Genomic DNA, 22,033 nt, shown 5'->3' with positions numbered 1-22,033 from the left:
ATATATAAAAGCATATAACAGGTGCTCAAAAATGGTCCCCACTAATTCACTGTAAGGCTGTTTGTGATAACGAAAGACTGGAAAGACTCAAACTATACATCAACAAAGAATTGTTTGAATAAACAATGGTGCATCTTCACCATGGAGTAATACACAACTGTAAAGAGCAAGGAGGAATATATGTATATATGGCTAGGGACTGATTCTAGGACATGTTGTTAAGTAAAACAAGCAAGGTGTGGGAGGGTGGGGGAGAGACCTTAAAACTATTCTCTATGATAGTATAATGTGTGACACTATGCATTTGCCAAAACTCATAGAACCTTACATTAGAATGAGTGAACCTTAATGTACATAAATTTTAAAAAATCATCTTAGAGGTCAGGGATCCCAGGTAGAATGCAGACTTTGACAAACCTTTTTGAAGAGGGTGGGGGGAAAGGATGCTGACCTAAGTAACTCTGTAATTGAATTCTGTAAGACTAAAGGCAAAAGAGCTGCACATACGTAGTCTACTCTAGTTGATAAAGTTGTTGCCCACAGGTGTATGGGTTAACAATTCTGAAGCCACTATACGTATACTGGAAATGATAATTAAGTAAATGGATAGCCGATGGTGGGAGCCAGGTTTCTCACTTTTGGAGTGGAGGATGACAGACAAGCAAAAGGGGGATGACTAGAATGATCCAGGTGCCAGGTGATAATACCTTAGACTTATAAGACATCAGTATGCACACATTTAGGTTAAAGATGGAAATGGTAGGTGTGTATATTTATGAGTAATCCTTTGCTTTCTTTCTTCTCTTTCTGGTACCCCTATGATGGAAATGTTATGCTCATATGTATATGTATTTATATTACATACATACATAAAATATACATGCATACATACATAATATTCATAGATGGTGGACATAAAGGGGTTAGTATTCACACATATTTTTCCTAGATCTGTCAGCTGAGAGCCTACAAGTAACAACATCCCAGCGGCAACAAGCCCACTAGTACCCAGATCTTGGTTTCTAATACCATTTTCTAATAAAAGGAACCAGGGATCCTTGGGAAAATGGCTGATTCTAGTAATGATGGGAGTATGTCAAAGGGACAATGTAGCTAAAGTAGGAACAATTTGATTAAAAAATAAAGTGGTATTGGATTATAACGCAAAGTATAAAGTAAGTATCTATGAGTCCATACTGCTATAAATAACTCAATAAATAAATGGGGGAGAAGAGACAAATCTCCTGTGTAGAAGAATTTCAAATAACTTATATAGATAACCTGCCTTTAAGGAAGTAAGGCGTAACTGCTCACTCCTTAAATGTGGGCTGTGCATAATGACATCCTTCCAAAGAGCAGAGCACGGGAAAGTGGGTAAAGAGTAACTTTACATTACCTAAGCCACGTGATCAAGATCAACATCAACAGCAATAACTGGTGTTGATAACTTTTACCCTTAACATGATCTGATGAGAAGGGCATTTTACCTCTGTAGTCTCCCTCCTCAAAACCTATAGCCCTAGTCTAATTACGAGAAAAACTTAAGAGACATGCCAGTTGAGTGACATTCTACAAGATACCTGGCCACTACTCCTCAAAACTGCCAAGGTCATCGAAAACAAGAAAAGTCTAAGAAACTATCACAGCCAAGAAGAGCCTAAGGAGACATGTCAGGTAAATGTCAGGATGGCCTCTGGGTGCACTTGCTGTTCCTGGGACGGAGCACTAAGGTGGGGTACAGGCACCAACAGATACAAATCCAAGCTTAGGGAATCATCTGTGTGAGAGTGCAGTTATGGCATCCACTAAGTTTCCTGACCCTTTGTGACGTCACAGGCCATAATTCTTCATCTTACAGTGCCACACATTTAAAACGCTCCAGGCTGGAGTTGCAACCATGGTTAGGAAATTAGGTTCTGGAAACAGACCTCAACTGGCATCCTACTCTACCGTTTAATTTGTTACTTTGGGAAGATTACCAAACCTCTCTGTGTCTCTTTTCACATCATCCCTAAAGCAGAAATTATAATTGTAACCTTTATAATTATGTTGTTAGTGAGGAGCAAATAAGATAAAGTATGTAGGGAGCTTAGCCCAATACTTAGCACTTAGCTCTCAATAAACGTTAGCCATTTACTATTGTAGTTTTTATGATTCATTTAGTATGTGTATTTTCTCCTGACAACATTTAAGAAAATTGTTAACTAGGTATTGGAAAATTGAAAAGACACAAAAGGGCATTGAGTTATCACAAAGGGACTCACTACAGGGAGCAGCTCCCACACTATATTGGAGAATCAAAAGAAGGAGTTTGAGGGTTTTTTTCTTTTCTTTTTTTCACATATATATCTTTTTTTCATCTTTTTATTTCGTTTTGAGCTTGATTAAAAAAAATTAACAGCTTTATTGAGGATAATTTACATACCATAAAATTCATGCACTGTAAGTATATGTGTGCTTCAATGACTTTTTAGTGAATGTCTACAATTGTGCAATCATCACCACAATCCAGCTTTGGAACATTTCTATCACCTTCCAAAATTCTCTCAAGTCTATTTGCATTCCATCCCTGCTCCCACACCTAGCCCCAAGTAACTGATTTCTGCCTCGATAGATTTGCCTAGTATAAGTTTCTTCTTCTCTTTTTTTTTTTCCTAATCCAGTAATAAAAGGAGGTCATGCAAAATAGATGCTATTTAGGAACAGACTTACTATTCAAAATTTACCGCAACGTTGTTTAAAAGATAGTTTTTGAGGCGGCAAAGACTGGGGGGGTGGTTCTAGAGAGGGCGAGGAGAGTCAGACGTGAGAGTTAAGAATCCCTCGCCCGACCCCCACCCCACCTGGAGCTACGTCCCTGCACACCACCTGAGGTTACCGTAGCCCCCTCCTCGCAAGCGCCAGCCCGGCCGCAGCCTTTCTAACGCGCAGGCGCAGTGATTCAGCTTGCTGGCCTGGGGCGGGATGGGCGCGGAGCCAGAGCGAGTGTTCGCACCGATCGCGAGCCCGTAGCGATTACTTCTGTCTGTTGTTTAGTAATGGCGCCGTCAGGGAAGCTGGAAGGCGGCGGGTACCCGGATGGAGGTCTAGGTCTGTGCTGACCGCGAACCAGTGTCGAGTGGACTATGGGGGAGCCCGGCTCCTTGGTTATGGGGGACCGCGCCGGTGGCCGGATCTGGTGCTTGCGGCGGGTGGGGATGAACGCCGAGAGGCTGCTGCTGGAGGATGGAAACGAGGTGAGCGGGAGGAGTCCTCTTGAGGGAGGGGAGTTAGAGGAGGCCGGGCCTGGAGAGAGCCAAGGCGTCCTGGCCTGACGGATAAATGGGAAAGCGGAGGTGGGAGCGGGGAAGAGGAGAGAGATGTGAAGGTCTTTGGGTGAGAAGGTCAGGTGCTAACGGTTGGTGAGGGGGGGAAGGGTCAGGTGGGAGGTGCTTGGCGGAAGTAGGGACCGTTTGGGAGGAAAGATGGCCTCTTTGACGGCGGCCTAGGCCTGAGCGGCGAGCTAGGGCGGGAGTCTGGGTTGAGGGAAGGAGCCGGGTAGAGGGGCACAGCGAGAGGGGGCGTAGAAGGATGTGAGGTAGACTTGGGGTTTCGAGGGGAAGGAGGCGACTGGCTTGGGGAGAGGACGGGACCTCCCCATTTTGGGTCGCGCGCAGCCCTGTGGAGCCCAACCCCGGCGGCGGAACTGTGAGGCGGAGTTGCCCCAACTTGCGCCAAGATCGTGAACTTTCTCGAATTTATATTGAAAACAATTGCAAGTTTTGGGTCAAGTCCCTTAAAATACTCAAACTTTAATGTAAAAACGCCTCCTTTCCAATTCTTGAGGAAAATTGACTCCGTGAGGGTGGGCCACATTTATCCTGTGAGTCTCGGAACTGACGAGCGTCACCCCCTGAACTGGGTCGGGGGTAGGAATTCAGACACATAAGAGCTCGCCTTTTCAGAAGCAGCTTATATTGTTTGCTAATGCTGTCATAACTGCAAAAAAAATAATTAAAGCAGAAAAGTGAAGCACAGTTTGTTTTGGGGGCCGCTAGGACGGGGGTGGTGGTTCTAGAGAGGGTGATGGAAGAGGAAGGAGAGAGAGTTGAGGAGACCTGGATCAGGGACCAGCCTGTGGTGACTAGGAATCATTTGGGTTTTGGAAATAATTTGTATGGAAAATGAAGTCTTGACTGTTATGTATATTTAATTAGATTTTTCCTATAAACTGGGTAGTCTCAATTTAGTCTCCCAGGTATTTACCGAGTACTTAAGTTGCTTAGTGTACCATGAGAGAGCCAAATGATGGCTTCTGCCCTCAAAGAGTATGGTTTGAATGGAAGAAAGAGGATTTTGTACAGAGAAGGAGACTGAGAACATCCAGGCAGGCTGTATGATCAAGTGCCAAGATGTGGATTATTTAGTACCATCCTAGAGCATTGGTTCCTCAAGTCAGAGGGATTCAAGTCCAACCTTCAATGTTGGTGGATTAGAAGGTTATAGTTACTTGTATGCTGTGATTTGGAGAACACCAGGAAGACACTTCTACCCCCAAATCTCACTTCATTCTTTTAGCCTGAGCCTTGACCTTTCCCTGTGCAGCCCTTTCCAAAATCATACCTTTGGGAAGTTTCAGAAGAGACTAACCTGAATAATAGTAACTATATTTTATATAGGGTTTGGGCTTTCACATAATTACTTAATCCGAGCCCTACTCATGTACTCCACACCCACACACAATTTAGAGGTCAAGAACTTAACTCATTCTTCAGATTCAATTGCTGTGGATTATTATTTCTGAATAGCTTTGTAGCACTGGGAGTCTTGGTGTGGGGAGGGGGGGATAGAAAGAATTAAAGCACCTGCAGCAAGAACAAAAGGACTAAAATCATTCCTAGACATATTTTAAACTGTTGGTTAATTTTGTGTGGGACAACCTCTCTGGGTAGAGACCCATAGGAACCAGAGTGAATGGTGAAGAAACATGTGGAGGACTCATAAGGAAGATCTCTTTGTTCTTCCATTCATTCACAGATATTTACTGAGCATCATGCCAGGTACAGAAATACAATGGTACACAAGACAGGTAAGGTCCCTGTTCATGAAATTTATATTCTAGTAAGGGGGAGAAAGAAAGAATTAAAATGAGATTAATTTTGAATTGTGTAAGTACATGCTAATAACATAAAGGAACATAATAGGGCAGGGTGGGGATAGGAGCAGGTAGCACCTTTAGATAGGGTAATCAGGGTAGGCCTCTGAGGAGATGAAATTTGTTGAGAAGTAGCCCATGCACATGTCTGAGAGAAGAGTGTCCTAAGCTGATCAGACAGGTGAAAAGACCCTCAGGTACCAGTGAGTGTTTCTGACCATGGTAGGAAGTAAGTCTAAAGAGGTGGAGGGGTTAGGACATTCAGGGCCTTATAGGCTATGGGAGGAAGTTTGGATCATTGGAGAATTTTAAGGAAAGAAAGGAAATGATCTGAATTAAAATTTTTACATTACCACTGCCACTGCTGTGTGAAGAATTAAGTTTAGGAGGGCTAGTATAGGAGCAAAAACCGCATAACTGGAGGAGGCCAAGTTGTTCAGACTAAGGTAGTGGCCATAGAGATAGAAGTGAACAGATTTAGGACATATTAAATTACAGCCAGTAGAATTTGCTGATGATTTGAATGTGGGCATGAGGGACAGAGAAAAATCAAAGATGGCTTCTGAGTTTTGGGCTAAACAGATGTTTGGATGGTAGTGTCAATTACTGAGATGAAAGTTTGTGGGGGAGAATAGATCGGGGCAAGGAGAGTCATGGTGGTCTTTGAGGGACTGAGGAGGACAGGCACGATTCTGAAAGATTTTCAAGAACAAAGAGGGCAGCTTTTAGAAAACCATAAATGGGAGGCCAGTTGGCTTAGTTGGTTAGAGTGCAGTGCTCAAAACACCAAGGTCGCCGGTTCAATTCCCACATGGGCCAGTGAGCTGTGCTCTCTACAACTAGATTAAAAACGACTTGACTTGGAGCTGATGCATCCTGGAAAAACACTGTTCCCCAATAAAAAAAAAAAAGAAAACCACAGATCATTTGGCTTAATGTTCCTAGGTAAGGTTTGGTATGGCTCATTAAAGAGGTGGCTTGTGCACCAAGAAAAACAAGCAGGGAATTGTAAGATCTGGAATCTCGGAAGAATTTCATTTTCTTCCGTGACAGGGTTATTATGAACTAGACTGGTTCATCAGGAAAGTTGATAGATGTGAATGGGTGTTTCTTTGCAGTCTTTTCCAGAGACTCTCATGCTGTCCTTGTGGATGAGATGGAAAATATGGACTCAGCGCACACTTTTGGTTGTATTGCATCTGTTTGAGGGCATAACCAGATTGTATGGTAGAATGTTTACTAGGCTTTCCTGAGAGCTTTGCCTTTGGCTACATGCTCTTTCAGTCTTTTACCTGTGTCTTGAGTGAAGGTACAAAGGGCATCATATCAGTTTGGTGGTTGACTCATCATGGAAGGGATATTGAGTATGTCTGATGGCAGATTAAAAATTCCTGAAGGTCTTGACAAACTCATGTGATAGACTGAACTAACAAGATGAAATTTGATAGGAATCAATGTAAGGTCCTGCACTTGAGTCCAAAATTACCAACAAGTCAAGAATAGGACAGAAGAGACATGACTTAGCATAGCAATTCTTGGGGGAGGGTCAGACCAAGAAATTTAATCATTTCTAAGCCTGGGGATACATTGGCAGTGTGATAGATTTATGAAAGCTAATGCAATTTATATGCTCCAATGATAATATTTAAAAATGCGAAAGTGATACTTAGATTCAACCGTGTAATAGAAATTAAGTTTATTTTTCTTAATATGGCATCCAGGAATAAAAACAAACCAGGAGTCTCTAGAAAAACCCATTAGGATAGCAAAGAGACGCAAACCCATGCCATGGGAATTAGGTTGAAGTAACTGGGAACACAGTTCCAAGAAAAGAGAGGCCTTGGTAGACCCCTGCAGCTGTCATATGGGAGGGGAATTGGAGATTTTCTGATGGTGCTCAGGGCAGAGCCAGGGCCAGCAGATGGAATTCACAGTGAAAAAGATGTCACATCAGATCCATTAAGAAATTGGAGGAACTGTCTTGTGTATAGAGGCTGTAGTTTCCTGCAGTTTATGACGGTGTGTAGAAAGAGTTCCTCTACCTCATGACTTTTCAGGGTCCCACCATCCCTGACATTCCATGAGTAACTCCATTCAGCCGTCTCTTTTTGTCGTAGCTTCTTGCCATTTTCTACCCGGTGGCTCCCATGGCAGCTGAAGGAGGAGATAGCTGATGAGCTGTTTGGGTTTCCTGGGAGTCTGGTTTCATAAGTCGGGACACGTGTATACTGACAAGATTGTCAAAAATGGCCTTTTTCAGGACAGTGGCTGATGGTGTCTCTTACTTTGTTGTTTTCTTCCTAGGTGACCGTAGGGCGAGGATTTGGTGTCACATACCAATTGATATCAAAACTCTGCCCTCTGATGATTTCCCGAAACCACTGTGTTTTGAAGCAGAACGCTGACGGCCAGTGGACAATTATGGACAACAAGGTACAGGAATCCATAGAGGCCTAATGACCTTCATTGAACTTTTGTTCATCTTTAAATTGCCATTTTTCGGTAATACATGGTACACAATTTAAAGATTCACAAGTATATCTTCTCCCCTAGCCACCCAGTTGTCTCCCCCAGAGACAACCACTTCTGTATGTGGCCAGAGATCAGATTGTGCCACAATCATTTCTGAGGACTGGAATGTAGTTAGTTACTTTGAAAGGAACACCTACATTGGGGCAGTAGGTCCTGCTCCAGAAACTAGACTAAGTTACTGGGAGAATCGGCCCTTTGTAACCTGAGGTCCGGGAACCGTGGGAAGCTGGTGAAGACTGTGGAGTAACCTGTGGTTCAGAGGGGCAGGAGGGGAGCAGAGCGCACGCACCTAGCTCTTTCCCCTCCCCAGCTTTCAGTCAGAGCAAACCGTCTGCCTCCTTTTTAAACCTGTTTTATGTATTGGCATTCTGAGGAAGATTTCCTTTGAATAAAGGGTTTTTCAGCTTTAAACATTTGAAAAATGTTAATACTAAGGGAGGTGAAATAATGTATAAAGCCCAGCAATTAGGAAGTTCCTAAAGTGCAGATATAGGCACCCAGGAAACAGTGAAAATAAAGACTGAGGTGAGAGAAATTCTAATGTAGACAGTTAAGGATTAGGAAGTATAAAATGTCTTCAGACACTGTTTTACACGCTCTGGTAGGAAGGATTGTGAAGATAACTGTAAAACAGAAGGGTATTAAAATGGTTCTGAGATGAGCCATTTGGTTCCTGTGTGGGGAAGGTTACCTCCATCCCACCGAGCTGTGCTCAGGACACCAGCTAGGTGTCCTACGATTCTGACGCTATTACCTATGTCACCTGGAAAATGCACCTCGGCTCTTCTTCTTGAAGGAATGAATTCAACCAAGAGACAGAAATTTGTGCAGCAAGAACAGCAGTTTATTAGTAAAAGCAAGTACACTGCAAGGTGTGGAGTGGGCTGACCCGAGAGGGAAGCAGCCTGGCCTTACGTTGTGTGAAGGCTTTTATTTCTACGGGTAGAATTGCCTCCCCCTCTCCCCTCTCTTACCCGTCCTTCCCCTGAGGTGCCTAGTCCTCTGGCATTTAGCAATGCATTCCTATGATTCAGGGGCATGTGTAAACATATCCCTTTGATTTAGGGGCATGGGTAAACACATCCCTTTGGTTTGGGGGATGTATAAACACATCTTTGGGGTATGTGAAAACCTGGAGTCCTGTTGGGCTAGTAAGGTATTGCTGACAAACAGGATGGGTTCCCCTCTCCTCTGACTTTTAACAACATATCTCTTTGATGTAGAAGTACCTGTCAGCCTGGAGTCCTGCCGGGCAGCTGCCAGGGGTCTTGACCCAAGTAGGAGCTGCAGCAAGGGGCTTTCTAATGGGGCTAAATTTCTCCTTCTCCTGCTCATTTCTATCAACCTACCTTGTCACCTGGAGAGAGCATCAGATCCCACAGGTAAAGGTTTCAGTTCCACGAGACCGCCCTCCACTTCAGACACCTGTGCTTCTGACCAACCAATTATATAGATTGGCGGTTGCAGGGACCCTTCCTTGGACTTCAGATGCCAGTTGCAAGTCCAGGTTTACCTGTGCTTCTGGCCAAGTGGCTTTAAACCAGAGGGTCTCGTGACCTCCTTCCTCTTTGGATTTCATTAAGTAGCTAGAGTAACTCACAGAACTCAGGGAAACATTTACTTACATTTACCAGTTTATTATAAAAGGATTTGATAAGGGATACAGGTGAACATCCAGTTGGCAGAGATGCGTAGGGCTAGTGTGTGGGAAGGTGTGTAGAACTTTCATGCTCTCTCTGGGTGTGCCACTCTCCCAGCCCCTCCATGTACTCACCAACCCAGAACTCGGAACATGTCCTTTTTTGTTTTCCTGGGGGCTGCATTACATAGGCATCCTGGATCATTGGTTATCAATTCAACCTCCAGCCCCTCTCCGCCCCCCAAGAGTGGGACTTAAAGTTCCAGCCCTCCTATCACGGCTGGTTCCCCAGGCAACCGGCCTCATCCTTAGGTAGCCTGGGGCATTTCTAAAGTCACCTCCTTAACATAACAAAAGACCCCTTTATCTCTCTCACCACTTGGGAAATACCAAAAGTTTTAGAAGCTCTGTACTAGAAATGGGGATGAAGACCAAATACATGTTTCTTATAATTCACAGTGTCCTGCAGGCCTCATTTTGTGTGCATAAAACTGCTAGATTCAAGATGTTGGAGAAAGTCCCTTCCTGCCTGCACTAGGATTAAGTTGAGTTGGCACTGTGTTGAAGAGGCTGTATAAATGCTAAGTATTTATTCACTTAAGAGTTCAGCACTCTTGGCGAGGCACTATGAGAATAGAAATTAGCACTGAGAAGGGGACCTTTGACCGGATCCAGTTTAACTCCTTCTGGGGACAGATGAACCTGAGGCCCAGAGAGAGAAACTTACCTGCCCAAGGCCTATGGAACTGATTGGTTGGTTGAATAAGCCAGGGCTCACACTCAAATAAGTCTTTCTACTAATATTCCGTTGTCAAATACCAGTATAGGACACAAGCAATTTGCTATACTTGCTGCATGATTTAAAAAAATCAGTTATGTGTATTTAAGACATAGTTACAAAGTTTAAAGCCTCTGCAATATCTTATATCAAAACACCTTAGGGAAAGATGTTTTCATCAGAGTTGGCTGAGAAATGGGGTTACAGTATTATAGAGGTGAGTTGTCTGCTGCTGCTTTCCTTGATTATGTGCAGTATGGATGTGTTCATTGTGTTCCATTGATGGGATAGCAGAGTGGGAGAGGTTGGGAAGCCTCCAGCTAACTGACTTTAGAGTTCCTTAAACATCCTCCTCAGGGACACAAGGCAGCCTGGGCCAGGAGCAAGGCATGGCTGTTCCCCACATCACTCTCCAATGTGTGCTATGTACCCCTTCTTCTAGGGCTGTTGTTATCGTAAGACTCCTCTCTCAGGTCTCAGACAAATAATACAGAGGAAAGGTAGGCGCCTGATTATTCCGTCTTTTCTGGTTTAAGCTTCTTAGCTTTGATTCACTTTGTGAGCTAACTCTGACTTTTGAGAGAAGTGTCGACGAAAAAACTACAGCCTAAGAGAAAACTTAGGAATTTATTTGAGCCAAACTGACGACCGTTGCTGGGAAGCAAAATCTCAACAGATGAAGAAAATGCTCCGCAAAATGGCCTCTTGCAGCTTATTTTATACATAGAATCGCAGGAGGAGGGCCACATGAAATTCACTGGTGGTAGATTAAGGGGGTGGGGGAAAGCAAAGTGGGGAGATCTCGGAATTGATAAAAGTAAATTGGAGAGCAAGATACTTCCTTTACATAGGTGGGTGCAGGATAGTTAATAGTTAGCTTTTTATCACCAGGGACAAGATAACAATGAGGGATTCTGTACTTCCCTGCCCAGTCTGGAAAAAGGGATTACTGACACTGCAAGGAAGGTGCAAAAAGACAGTAGACAGTCTTGCTTAAGGTCGAGATTGACTTTATGAAAGAAGCTTTAGGCTAAAGATGTGACTTCCCACCATGGCCCACCTTAGTTACGATTTTTTTTTTTTTGTTCCTGCCATCCTGTGTGGTTGTTTTCAGTCTCCTGAGCTTGTCAGGTTTAACCTGTGGCCCCTTTTCCGTCTTCAGAAGCTGTAACTGGGGTGTTTAGATGGGACAGCTATTCTAACACGTGCTCGTTTTCTTTCTGGCTTCTTTCTGGCAGCCCTCGTCTCCTGATGAAGGATTTGAATTTCAGGTATGGCATATTATTGTTGTGGTCATATCTGAAGTCACTTGCCAACTCTTTTCAAGAGGTAGATATTTCTAATAATTCAAAACTTAGAACTACAGTTTCTCTTCCTAAAATGGTCTCTCTTATATGCTGGAATGGCCAGAAAGGGAAAACTTAAGTACAGATACAGAAATTGCAACAAATGCAATTTTGGTTTAAAATTGGCTTAGGGGAAAAAACCCCAACCTTGGAGGACTGCTTCCTCTGCACACATAATATGAGGATGGTTGTTGTGTAGAATTCAGTTAATAGAGTAGCTCTTCAGATAGTTCATCCTGTGTATTGGATCCAGCTGGTTCAGAAAATTTGGTTGCTTAAAGTCACAATCTGAAATGCTTTGGTGGGTTTGCTCCCTCCAGTTCTAGAGGCTCAGGCATATCGCTTGAGCCTTTCCCTTTCTTCCCTTCCTAGCATATTGCTCTTCACCTGCTGCCTGGTGATTCCCACCTTTGTCCTTCTGTAGGCTGTGGCATTTAAAGTGTCTGGTGAGTTTCACTCTGGGTGAACAAACCGTACTGCTTGTACAGTTCAGCTTCTGGTCTTCCAGCAGCTACAGCAGTGATTCTCAGCCCTGTTTTCAGTTTTTGCCCTTACCTGGGTACCTTTAAAAAATACTGATGGGATCAAAGTAAAACTAAGAACTTTTCTTTACCAAAAGACACCTTTAAGAGAGTGAAAGTCAAGCTCAGAGTGGAAGATATTTGCTACACATACTGATGAAGTTGCTACACATAACTGATATAGTTGGATATATACAGAACTCCAAGTCAATAAGAAAAAGAAAGATAACCCAGTTTTAAAAATGGACAAGAGCCAGGCACTTCACAAAAGGTTGTATCCAAATGTTCAACATCCCTGAAAAGTTGTTCAACCTCATTAATGATCAGGGAAATGCAGATTACAACCAGGATGGAATACAACCACATACCCACCAGAGTGGCTCAAATTAAATATTGAAGATGCCAGGTATTAGCAAGGACACAGAGCAAAAGTCGTCTTTGGGTAGAAAGGTAAATTGGTACAGCTATTTTGGGAAATTATTTGGTACTATTTATGAAATTGCACACATATACCTCATGACAATATTTTCACTCCCAGAGAAACAGCCCAAATGTCCATCAACAGTATAATGGAGAAATAAACTAGAATATTCTTATGGTGAAACACTATACTGTAATGGATATGAAGGAACTACTGCTGTGTCTAACCACATGGATACATCTCACAGACATAGTAATGAGTGAAAGAAGACTGACACCGAAGAATACATATGATGCCATTTATACAATGTCAAAACCAGGCAAAACTAATGTGTGGTGTTCAGCCAGGCTAGTAGTAACTTTATTGGGGGGAAAGGGGACCTAGTGACTAGAAAGAGGCAAAAGGAAGTTTCTGGGATGCTAATAAATGTGGGTTAGTTTTCTGTTGTTGTTTTAAATTTGTGGTAGTTACACTGAGGTGTTTACATTGTGATTATTCATCTAGTTGTACATTTATGTTTATATGTTATGGTTTAGTAAAGAGTTAAAAAATACTAATGCACATCTATTAGAATTGCTAAAATAAAACAATACCATGTGCTAGGGAGCATGCAGAATAGCTGGAACTCTTAAACATTGCAAGTGGGAATACAAAATGGTACAGCCACTTGGAAAAACAGATTGGCAGTTTCTTAAACATACAATTACCCAGTGATCCAGTTTATAGGTATTTGCCCCAAATTATTGAAAACTTATGTGCCCACAGAAACTTGTATGTGAATGTTTATAGTGGCTTTATTTATAAATACCAAAAACTGGAAAGAAAACAACTATGGAATGGATAAAGAAACTCATACACCCATACCTTAGAATACTAGTTAGCAATAAAACGATACCACCCTGCTCTTAATGCAACAACGGGGGCGAATCTCAGTCATTATGCTAAGTGAAAGAAGCCAGACTCAAAACGGTACATACTGTATGATTCCATTTATACAACATTCTGGAAAAGGTAAATCTGTGTAGGTAGGACAGAGGAGTAGTTGTCTGGGAATGGGAGAAGGGTTGGCTACCAGGGACAGTTTGTCTTAATACAATTATACACTGTATTTATTTGTATATAAACCTGACTGAAAATCCTGATGCCTGGTCCGGTCTCAGACCGATTAACTCAGTCTGAGGGTGAGACTCAGGCGCTGCTACTTGTTTTAAACATTTCCAGGTGATTTCACTGTATAGTCAGGGTGAGAACCACTGAGCTACATAAATCATCCGGAAAACTCCAAGAAACCATTGCGTTGTGGCTTTGGGTTTCCTCTGTCTTCAACAACTGATTAAAAACACTGGACAGAGATTGAGCATCAAGTGAAGTAATTAGTGTACAAGGGAGTGCATGTTATCTCACTTTTTCCCCAATGACGGCTAGGAGACATTAAGCAGGCTTTTTTTGGTTATCACTTTGCTGCTGCCAACATTGTTCAAACTGGTGATTATGAAAACGAACATCAAAGATTTGGACAGTTTGATTTATTTAAACCATTGTATTTGAGATCATATCCTGGGCAGTACTCGATTGTTCTTACCTAGCCATGTATTTCATCCTTTTCTATAGTCACCTTGTGACTCAGGGCGATAGTTTAAATTATACCACTAGGTGTCACCAAGGAGGGATGAAAGGGTGGCCAGAAGGATCCAAGGATAAAATGTGGTGAGAAAATTTTGAGAGCTTATTTTCTAGGCCTAAAGGGCTCTGAAGGAGGCGGGTGGAGTATCTGTGGAGGGTTGCAGTATGTCTTGAAAGTTTGCCCCAGCTTTATAGGGATTCCTTGTTCTCTCTAGCCTTGGGCTGCTTCTGTAACCTTCTTTATTTAACCTTATCTTTGCTTTTGAGATTTTTCTTAAGCGTCTGTACTTTGGCATGAAGTAGGCTTCTGCGTCATATTACTTTTCCTGAGATCTTTTTCCTATGTATAATCTATTGTGATATGAAATTATTCTCAAATGGACTCTATCCCACTCCTTTGTTATTTCCCCACTGTTGTCATAAAACAGATTACTCCCGAGAGTTTCTGAGGCCGAATATAAACATAAAGGTTGGGAGCAGTTTGGCCAGATGAGCCCGGTTAGGCCCAGGGCAGTGGGTTAAAGGCAGTCTTTCTGTGCCTGTCTGTGCTGGGCTTTCTCTCCCTCTCCCCGCTCTAGCCAAATCATAGAAAACCAGAGCCAAGTGCCTAGTAGGAAACCAGAGCTAAGATCCGATCTCTACCCCCTTCATCCTCTGTGCCTTGGGGTCAAGCCCCCGTCCCGCATATTGGGGTTGACCAGATAATTTTCCCAACTGAAAGTAGGTAGCTATAGTTACCATCATGAACATAAGTGTGAGTCCCAGTTCAGCTGTGAGCTTCATCTCTGGCCTGGTCCCCAAAGGTAAGTCCTTGATATGGGTTAAAATGCCCACGTGTTTCTTAAACTCTTAACCCCTTTCAAATCTGTGCTAGAACCCGTCATCCCCATTTAGCACCACTGGCTAACCCAGCTGCATCGGATACTCTGTTGCATCTATAGGCTGTGCTGTGTAATCCCACGTTGGCTTATATGTGCCCTTGTGTTTTCCTTTCCACAGTCAGGGGCTGAAAGTTGTTTTCGTATCTTCTACTTTTGCACTTGGTATATTTACCTTGCAAGATACTGAGCATAGAATTAAGTGATTGTTAATCAATTAGTTGAGCCAGAACATAGTAATAGCAGTGAGCACCTGTGTAGTACTTACCATGTGCCAGGCACTTGTCTAAGAACATTGCATATGTTATCTCATTAAATCCACACAAACACTACGAGGGAGAGACTCTTATTCCCCATTTTATACATGTAGTAACTGGGGCATAGAGAGGTTAAGAAACTGACCCAAAGTCACACAGCTGTTAAGTGATAGAGCCAGATTACAAACTCAGGCAGTCCGTCTCTAGGGTCCATGCTCTTAACCCCTAAACTATGATTGACTTAAAACCATAAAGTAAATCATCGAGCGTTTATTATATGTGAGTCACTATGCTAAGTGTTTTACATGTATTACCTAGTTTATTCCTCACAGGAACCGTATGAGGTAGGTACTGTACTATATGTTACGCGCAAGGCTGAGGCACAGAGAGTTTGAGTAAATTGCTGAAGGCCATGCACCTAATTAAGAACCCAAGTCTGTCTGAGTCCAGAGCTCCAGCTCTTAACCACTGTGCTGTATTACCCATGGACCTCTGGGGCTAGTAATTGTGTCAGATTCCACCTGCAGTTTGACCCCAGGACAGGTGTTGGTTCTCTCTCTTTTGGTTTCTGTGGACTGGAAAGTGCTTGGCTTATCCACCGCTGTGTTCAGGGCCACATCCCGAGACAGTGCTTGAGTGACTTTTGGTCAAACCTACCTTTCGAACCTCATCATTAGATGCTGCTTTCTTTACTAATAACAGTTTTTTCAGTCTTGGGCCATTGCCTTCAGTTTAAGTCAATAGGAGCTATTAAATTTCAGTTTCTTTCAATGCTACTCCATTTATTTGAGTAATTCATCCACCAGTAATCAGGTGATTCCTGCCTGTTATATAGGCCGTTCTCTGTGGAGGCATGAATCTGAAATATAGGTAAAAAGCCAAAGTACTGTTTGAAGAATGCTGTTTCTAGGGATGGTGGTTTATGAAGCTTTCTTTGCTATTTGTTCTCAAGGGTTTTTCTTTTGAAAAGGCAGAAGGTTTTGCAGCAGCAGGAGAGAAATTCCATTAAGAGGAAGAAAATCATGAAGCTTATTTTGTCTGTTTTTCCCATTCTCCAGAGTCTGAATGGTGTTTGGCTGAACAGAGTCCGTCTAGAACCTTTGAAGAGCTATTCTATCCATAAGGGAGACCACATCCAGCTTGGGATGCCTCTGGAAAATAAGGAGAATGCAGAGTATGAATATGAAGTTATTGAAGAAGTTCAGGAGAGGAATCCTTATGTTACCCCAAAGAGTGACCAGTTGATGGAAAAAAATAAGGACTTGAGAACTAAAAGGAAATTTATGGATGAATTGGAGGGTCCTGGAGCTGAAGGCCCCTCAAATTTGAAGTCCAGAATAAGTAAAGTGTCTTGTGAATCTGGCCACCCGGTGAAGTCACATGGGAAAGGCGAAGTGGCCAGCCAACCCTCCGAATGTGTGGATCCTAAGTTGACTTCTGTGGAGCCCAGTGAGAAGACCGCGGGGGCCCATGTGTGCTCTGGCCCCGCAAAAGTCGTGGAGCTTCAGCCTAAGAAGCAGAAAGCCTCATACCCGTTAGCATCTCAGAACATCTTAGAGCTATTTAAGGTGATTATGTCTCGGATTCTGAAGCTTAAAGCACAGATGCAGGAAAAACAGGTAGCTGTTCTGAATGTGGAAAAGCAGTCCCAAAAAGGGAACTCGAGGAAAATGGTGAAAATGGAGCAGGAATTGCAGGATTGACAGTCCCTTCTTTATGCAGAGCAGGCCCAGCAGCAGGCCAGAGTGGAGCAGCTAGTGAAGATTTTCAAGAAAGAGCAGCAGTATCTCCAGGTACCACACAGGAGGGAAGGACAAGAGTGCCTGTCAGAGTTGGGCAGGCCCTTTGTGAGTCTCTAGCCAGAGCTCCAACTCTGAGGCAGGGACCAAATGCTAAGTGCCAGGGACAGGAGATGGAATGGGGACAGAACACTTGGAGGTAAGAGAAGGGGGTTGAGTCAAGGGTTAAGGCTCCAGCATGACGGGCAGATCAAGAGCCATAGGTGGAGTGCCAGGAGAGGGGCGGCGGCGGCAGAGCCAGCCCCAGGACGTAACAGATCTCAGGATGTAAAGTTGAGGCATCTCAGAACAGCTAAAGTCAGAGAGACGTTGGACGAAGGTCCCGATGCCACAAAACCATAGTGCATTCTAATTAAACCAATAGTTCTCCTCATGAGTTACTTTTCTCTGCTCTGTGGTCAAAGCCAAATCCGTTAACCCCAAGGCAGGTATTGGTCAGCTGGTGACCCTGCCCTTGATGTACCTGGCGGCTTGTTAGCTCTGTAACTAACCTAGGAAATGGGAAGCTGCAAAGGCAGAAAACATTTTTCTTTCTGTTCTGAGCAGCCAGCATGGGAGGGGACAGGCCCACCATAATTCAGCTGTTGGGTTAGTGATAAGCCACCTTCCACAGTGCCTTTAGCCGGCAGGTAAAATAATGACTGTCTTAGCTGTCAGGGTCAGACCAAATGTGACCCTGTCCCCGAGTCATTTGAGGTGACAAGCTCTTAACAGAGAGCTGCCAGGTTAGAGTCGGTCCTGGTCTCTGCTCTAAATGTCAGTTCCCACCTGGCAAGAGCCACACGGTTTCCTCCTCCCTACTTGCTCGGGTGATACTGAATGTCAAGAATTCCCCGTTGTTGACTTGTAACTAAAATGGGCCAATCAGGATTGAACTGAATAAGCTTTTATCTTTTGTTTACTTTGTTCAGAGCAAGGAACAACCAGTAATGTCAGCTTAGTTCTGAAAAAATTACGCATTTCATTCTAATCTCTGCTATCCCCTTGAACTGGTGGTAGTCTTAGTGGAGGCCGTGGATTAAATGGGTTTTGTAAGGGTGCACACTGCTTGCTTCTGTGTACCTTTTTTCTTCCCGTAGACATCCTGGACTAGTTCTTGAAATCAGTACATGGGGTTTAGCTCTGCACGTTAGTGTATGCCACCTTTCCCAGAGCAGAACTTTCTTCAAGGCTGATGTGTTCAGGAATAAGAGTTGCTGTTAATTAATATTGTGGCTGCTCTGGGCATGCTTCCAGGGATAGCTGTAAAATCTTTTTCATACCGAAATGATAAAGGCAAAAAGGACTGGCTTAGAAAATGTCTCCAGGTTTGAGAGGGTCATATACAAATGCTCAGAGTGAAGTGTATCTAGTCCTTTATTTATTAGCTGGATTTCCCTCTGTCACCAAGCCCTAGGGGTTTATCCTACCCCAACCACTTGTTCAGAAGCTCACTGAAGCCTTGTTGCTTCGCACAGACATGTTTTTTTTTTTGAGCACTCACGTTGCCTGGCACTAGGCTTGGGTTCAGGTGATTATAAAGATGCCTAATAAATGTACACATAAAATAATCAGAACAGTTTTAAGTCAATATATTAAAATTAGAAAACAACTTCAGGTTGGCATATTAAATGGGTAGGCCATTTTTAAAGTAAGGAGGCAAAAGCCCAGAGGTTTTGTGGAAAGTGCTAGATGTAGGGTAATCATGATGTGGGTACCCTATACCAGAGGGGAGCAAAGGAAGAAATACAGCATAAGCTCAGACAATCTGGGAGGAGGAGCAGTTTGGGGGCCGGAAGTGGTAAAGAGACGCAGAGTGAGAGACAGGCTCCCCAGAATCAAGGGAAGCAACGTGGAGCTGAGTGTCAGCGGGACAGATTATATGTGAGTTTAGATAGTGTTGGCTCACAGCCTCCCAGCTGACATCCTTTTGGGAGTCACAGCATTTGCCAGGTAAGGAGACTTGGAGTATTCGCCCAGAGTTTCTCCAGAACAGCCTGAGTGGTGGCTTGAAGGTAACGGCCCTGAAGTGAGCAGAATTTGAGTAATTAGCTCTGCTTAAATCCCTCACTGCCAACAGCTTGAGGTAAAGTGGGAAATTTCCCACCTGCTGCCTGCCCCCTATCGTTTCCAGATGCTCCTGCTAGCTGCTCTGCTCTGCTTGTTGCTGGAGTTTGTTCCTTTTTTCCCTTCCTCCAGGGAAACCTGTTTTGTTTTTGGCTTTGCAGGGGTTGGAGAAAGAGCAAGGAGAAGAGGACCTGAGGCAGCAGCTGGCCCAGGCTCTGCAGGAGGTAACGTACCTCTTGCCATTGTACTGAGATCCTAGTGGGCTGCAGAGCAGGGGCAGCCAGGCTCTGCGTGGCCACCGGCTGCCTCTGCTGCTTAGTACACACCTCTGCGGCATCTCCAGGCTGTAGGCAGAGCAGGTGGCCGCCGCTCACACCACCAGCTTGGAGAGTGGGAGCCTCACGTACATGCCAGACCTCAGCGTGAAAACTTCCATCTTCATCTGAGCAGAAGCTGCTCTAGTGAAGGTGGAGCGGAGCCTGTGGCAGTTAGGCTCCCGGGAGTGGCTGCACTTCCGGAAAGGTGAGGGCAGCAGAGGGAAATCGCGAGCTAAGACTTGGCCCCAAGGCCTGCAAGGACCTCCATTACCTCACCATTCCTGAACTGAAGCCATTTAGAAACCATTCAGGAACGTTCCAATTAAGCATTTTAGGTCAGGTCGAGAATGTGCAGTTGAACAGTCAGCAAAACATTGATTTACTGCAAGGGCAAGGCTCACAGGAACAAAAATCGCCTAAAAGATCGCCTGTAATTTATTTCATTTAACTTGACTGTTTCCCTCATCTGATTATGTTTTATAGTCTTCTTTGCGTCTTTAAAACCTCCTTTGTCTTCTATCCTTTATGTGTTACGTACGATTAGTAGTTCGATGCAAGTTTAGTCAGGAGGTTAGTGGGTGGTTCATATCTCCTTGAGAAAAGTGAGCAGTCACATTAGAATTTAAGATATTAATTTATCTTTATGTTCTTTTATTGCATACCTACCTCCCAACCTGCTTACTGTGTGCTTAAGTCAAGTTATAAGCTTGAGAGGTGCCTGCCTTGATTTTCTTAAGGTACACAAGCAGCCTTGGAAAGAATTAGGTGGAAATTAATTCAGCCTTTTTGGAATTTTATTTTCTGAGTTTGTTTATTTTCTGGGATGGGAGGGTAGGCATATTTCCCATTTAGAACATTATTAAATTAATATTCAGATATTATTTTGAAATTGAATGGAAGGTAAGGTTCTGCTGCTTGGAAATCCCTGAGGGATCATTGAGTACCCTGCACCCGCAGCTCCTCAACTTCTGAGACAGGCAGGAAAACACACTATCATTTAGCATGAGGTACTTGGCCCGTCTCCATTCATTAGCTTAAAGTGGGATACTATTAGGTCATGGTGCTGTAACAATATACCTGGGGGATGTGCCACTCTCAACTGAAACGTGCTTGTATTTTGGTCCACCCTGTGGTCTCTCTGAAGCTGTTCTTTTTCATTTACCAGGCCATTATAACACCTTGCATTTACATAGAGCTTCAACTTTTCTGAATGCTTTCCTATGTGTGATTTTATTAACACCCATGTAGGAGAGACACCTGTTTTCCCATATTATAGATGAGAAAGGTAAGGTATACGCACCTAATTAGCAGTCAAGATGAATGAATACCCAGGCCTTCTGATGTAACTGCTTTTCTCAGGAGACCATACATTTTAAAATTTGTTTCTTGAGTAATATCTTTCCAGAAATACTTACCTTTACTCCACCACCTGCTTTAAAAAAGGATTTGAGGTGAGATTTAAGTATAAGCTATACTTAAGCATGAAGGAGCTCAGAAATTATGTTTCATAGAAGTGGGACCTCTTGACGTTTGGTAGAGGCACTTAGTCCCAGTGTTTGAGCTGTTAGCTCTTGGACGTGCCAGGTTCCAGAACAGACAGGCAGGGGTTAGGCAGCATTGCCTTAGGGGCAGGTAGTGTGTGGTTTGGAGAATAAATAGGTTAAAGGTCTTTTTTATTTCAATGAAAATGATTACCTCGTTTCCCTGAATCCCCTTTCTCCCTGATTGTTTCTTAAAAGCCACTTCCAGTGCTGGGTAGCTTCAGAATTACTTATTAGTTCTCGCACATAGGTTCCTAGAGTCACTTCGGTGGCTTTTTTTAAAAAATGCACATTCCTGGGCCCCCAAGCCAAACTTATAGAATCAGACTGTGGAAGACAATGTAAGTTCTTTAGTTGATTTGAATGGCCATGAAGGTTGGGTTGTTCCCAGAGGGATTAATAGCTTTGATGGCCGAACCCCCCTATCTCCTCCCTTACCTGAAAAAGAGCACCAGGTAAGCGGGATGTCCTGAAGGAGCACAGGCATTGTTTTCAAATGGCCGGTCTATTGAACCCTTGAACCAAAGCCACTGATGGAGGGAGCAGGCTTGTGTGGCTAAAAGGAAGGATGCAGGGTAGCTCATCGCGTTATGTATCTGCTGTGTTCCTGCAGCATCGGGATCTGGTGGAAGAGCTAAACCACAGCAAGAAGAAGTGTGAAGCAATTATTCAAGCCAAGAACAGAGAGTTGCAACAGATCAAGGTAAGAGAAAAGATGATGGTTTAGAGTTTGGTTTGTAAATGCAGTTCAGCATTTTCAACAGTGCAAGGATTGCTCTGGTGAATGAAGAGAGATTATGGCTTTTCCCAGCCTCAGGGAACATAATCTGTAAAATTATTCAGGCCTATAGAAGGTTCTGCCTCTAAGACAACATCTATTTCCTTCCCTCATTCAGAAGTGAAATGCTGGGAATAAGACACACACATCCTGCAGTCTAGTCCGTTGTCTATGGTACATGTTCCTTCAGTGTCTCACTGACAGAAGCTAAGTAAGGAGTGGTATAGTCAAAATAAAAAATAGTTCATCCTCATGCGTTTAGGTAATTATTTCCCACATCATGTCAATGGAACTCTTAAATTAAGGGTTATAAATTCAAGTACCCACTGGGGTGAGACTGGTGATGGAAGGAGTGAAGTGACCTGGGTGTAAACACAGTAGAGGGCCGTGGGGACACAGGTGCATGGGAAAGGGGCCTTCACC

General features: G+C 43.5%; 1 protein-coding gene across 6 annotated transcripts in view; it reads left to right on the top strand.

The window, feature by feature from the left end:
* Positions 1-2,966: 2,966 nt before the first annotated feature.
* The window catches only part of RNF8 (ring finger protein 8), a 30,765-nt gene continuing 11,698 nt past the window's right edge, over positions 2,967-22,033 (top strand). For 3 of the 6 annotated variants that reach the window (XR_012496575.1, XM_019718408.2, XM_074332885.1), the window contains exons 1-5: positions 2,973-3,236; positions 7,439-7,567; positions 16,188-16,697; positions 19,136-19,198; positions 21,446-21,535. Coding sequence is in view for 5 of the 6 variants with exons in the window: in XM_019718408.2 (XP_019573967.1) it covers positions 3,126-3,236; positions 7,439-7,567; positions 16,188-16,697; positions 19,136-19,198; positions 21,446-21,535 (903 nt within the window). In the remaining variant the exon portion in view is untranslated. Of the gene's footprint in view, positions 3,237-7,438; positions 7,568-16,187; positions 16,749-19,135; positions 19,199-21,445; positions 21,536-22,033 lie in introns of all 6 variants that reach the window. The other 3 variants (XM_019718407.2, XM_019718406.2, XM_019718409.2) reach the window with 3 other exon arrangements.

Source organism: Rhinolophus sinicus, linkage group LG05 (genome assembly GCF_036562045.2).
Source record: "Rhinolophus sinicus isolate RSC01 linkage group LG05, ASM3656204v1, whole genome shotgun sequence".
Taxonomy (NCBI): domain Eukaryota; kingdom Metazoa; phylum Chordata; class Mammalia; order Chiroptera; family Rhinolophidae; genus Rhinolophus; species Rhinolophus sinicus.
Note: the sequence above shows the minus strand (reverse complement) of the source record. Positions and strands in the feature narration are given on the sequence as shown.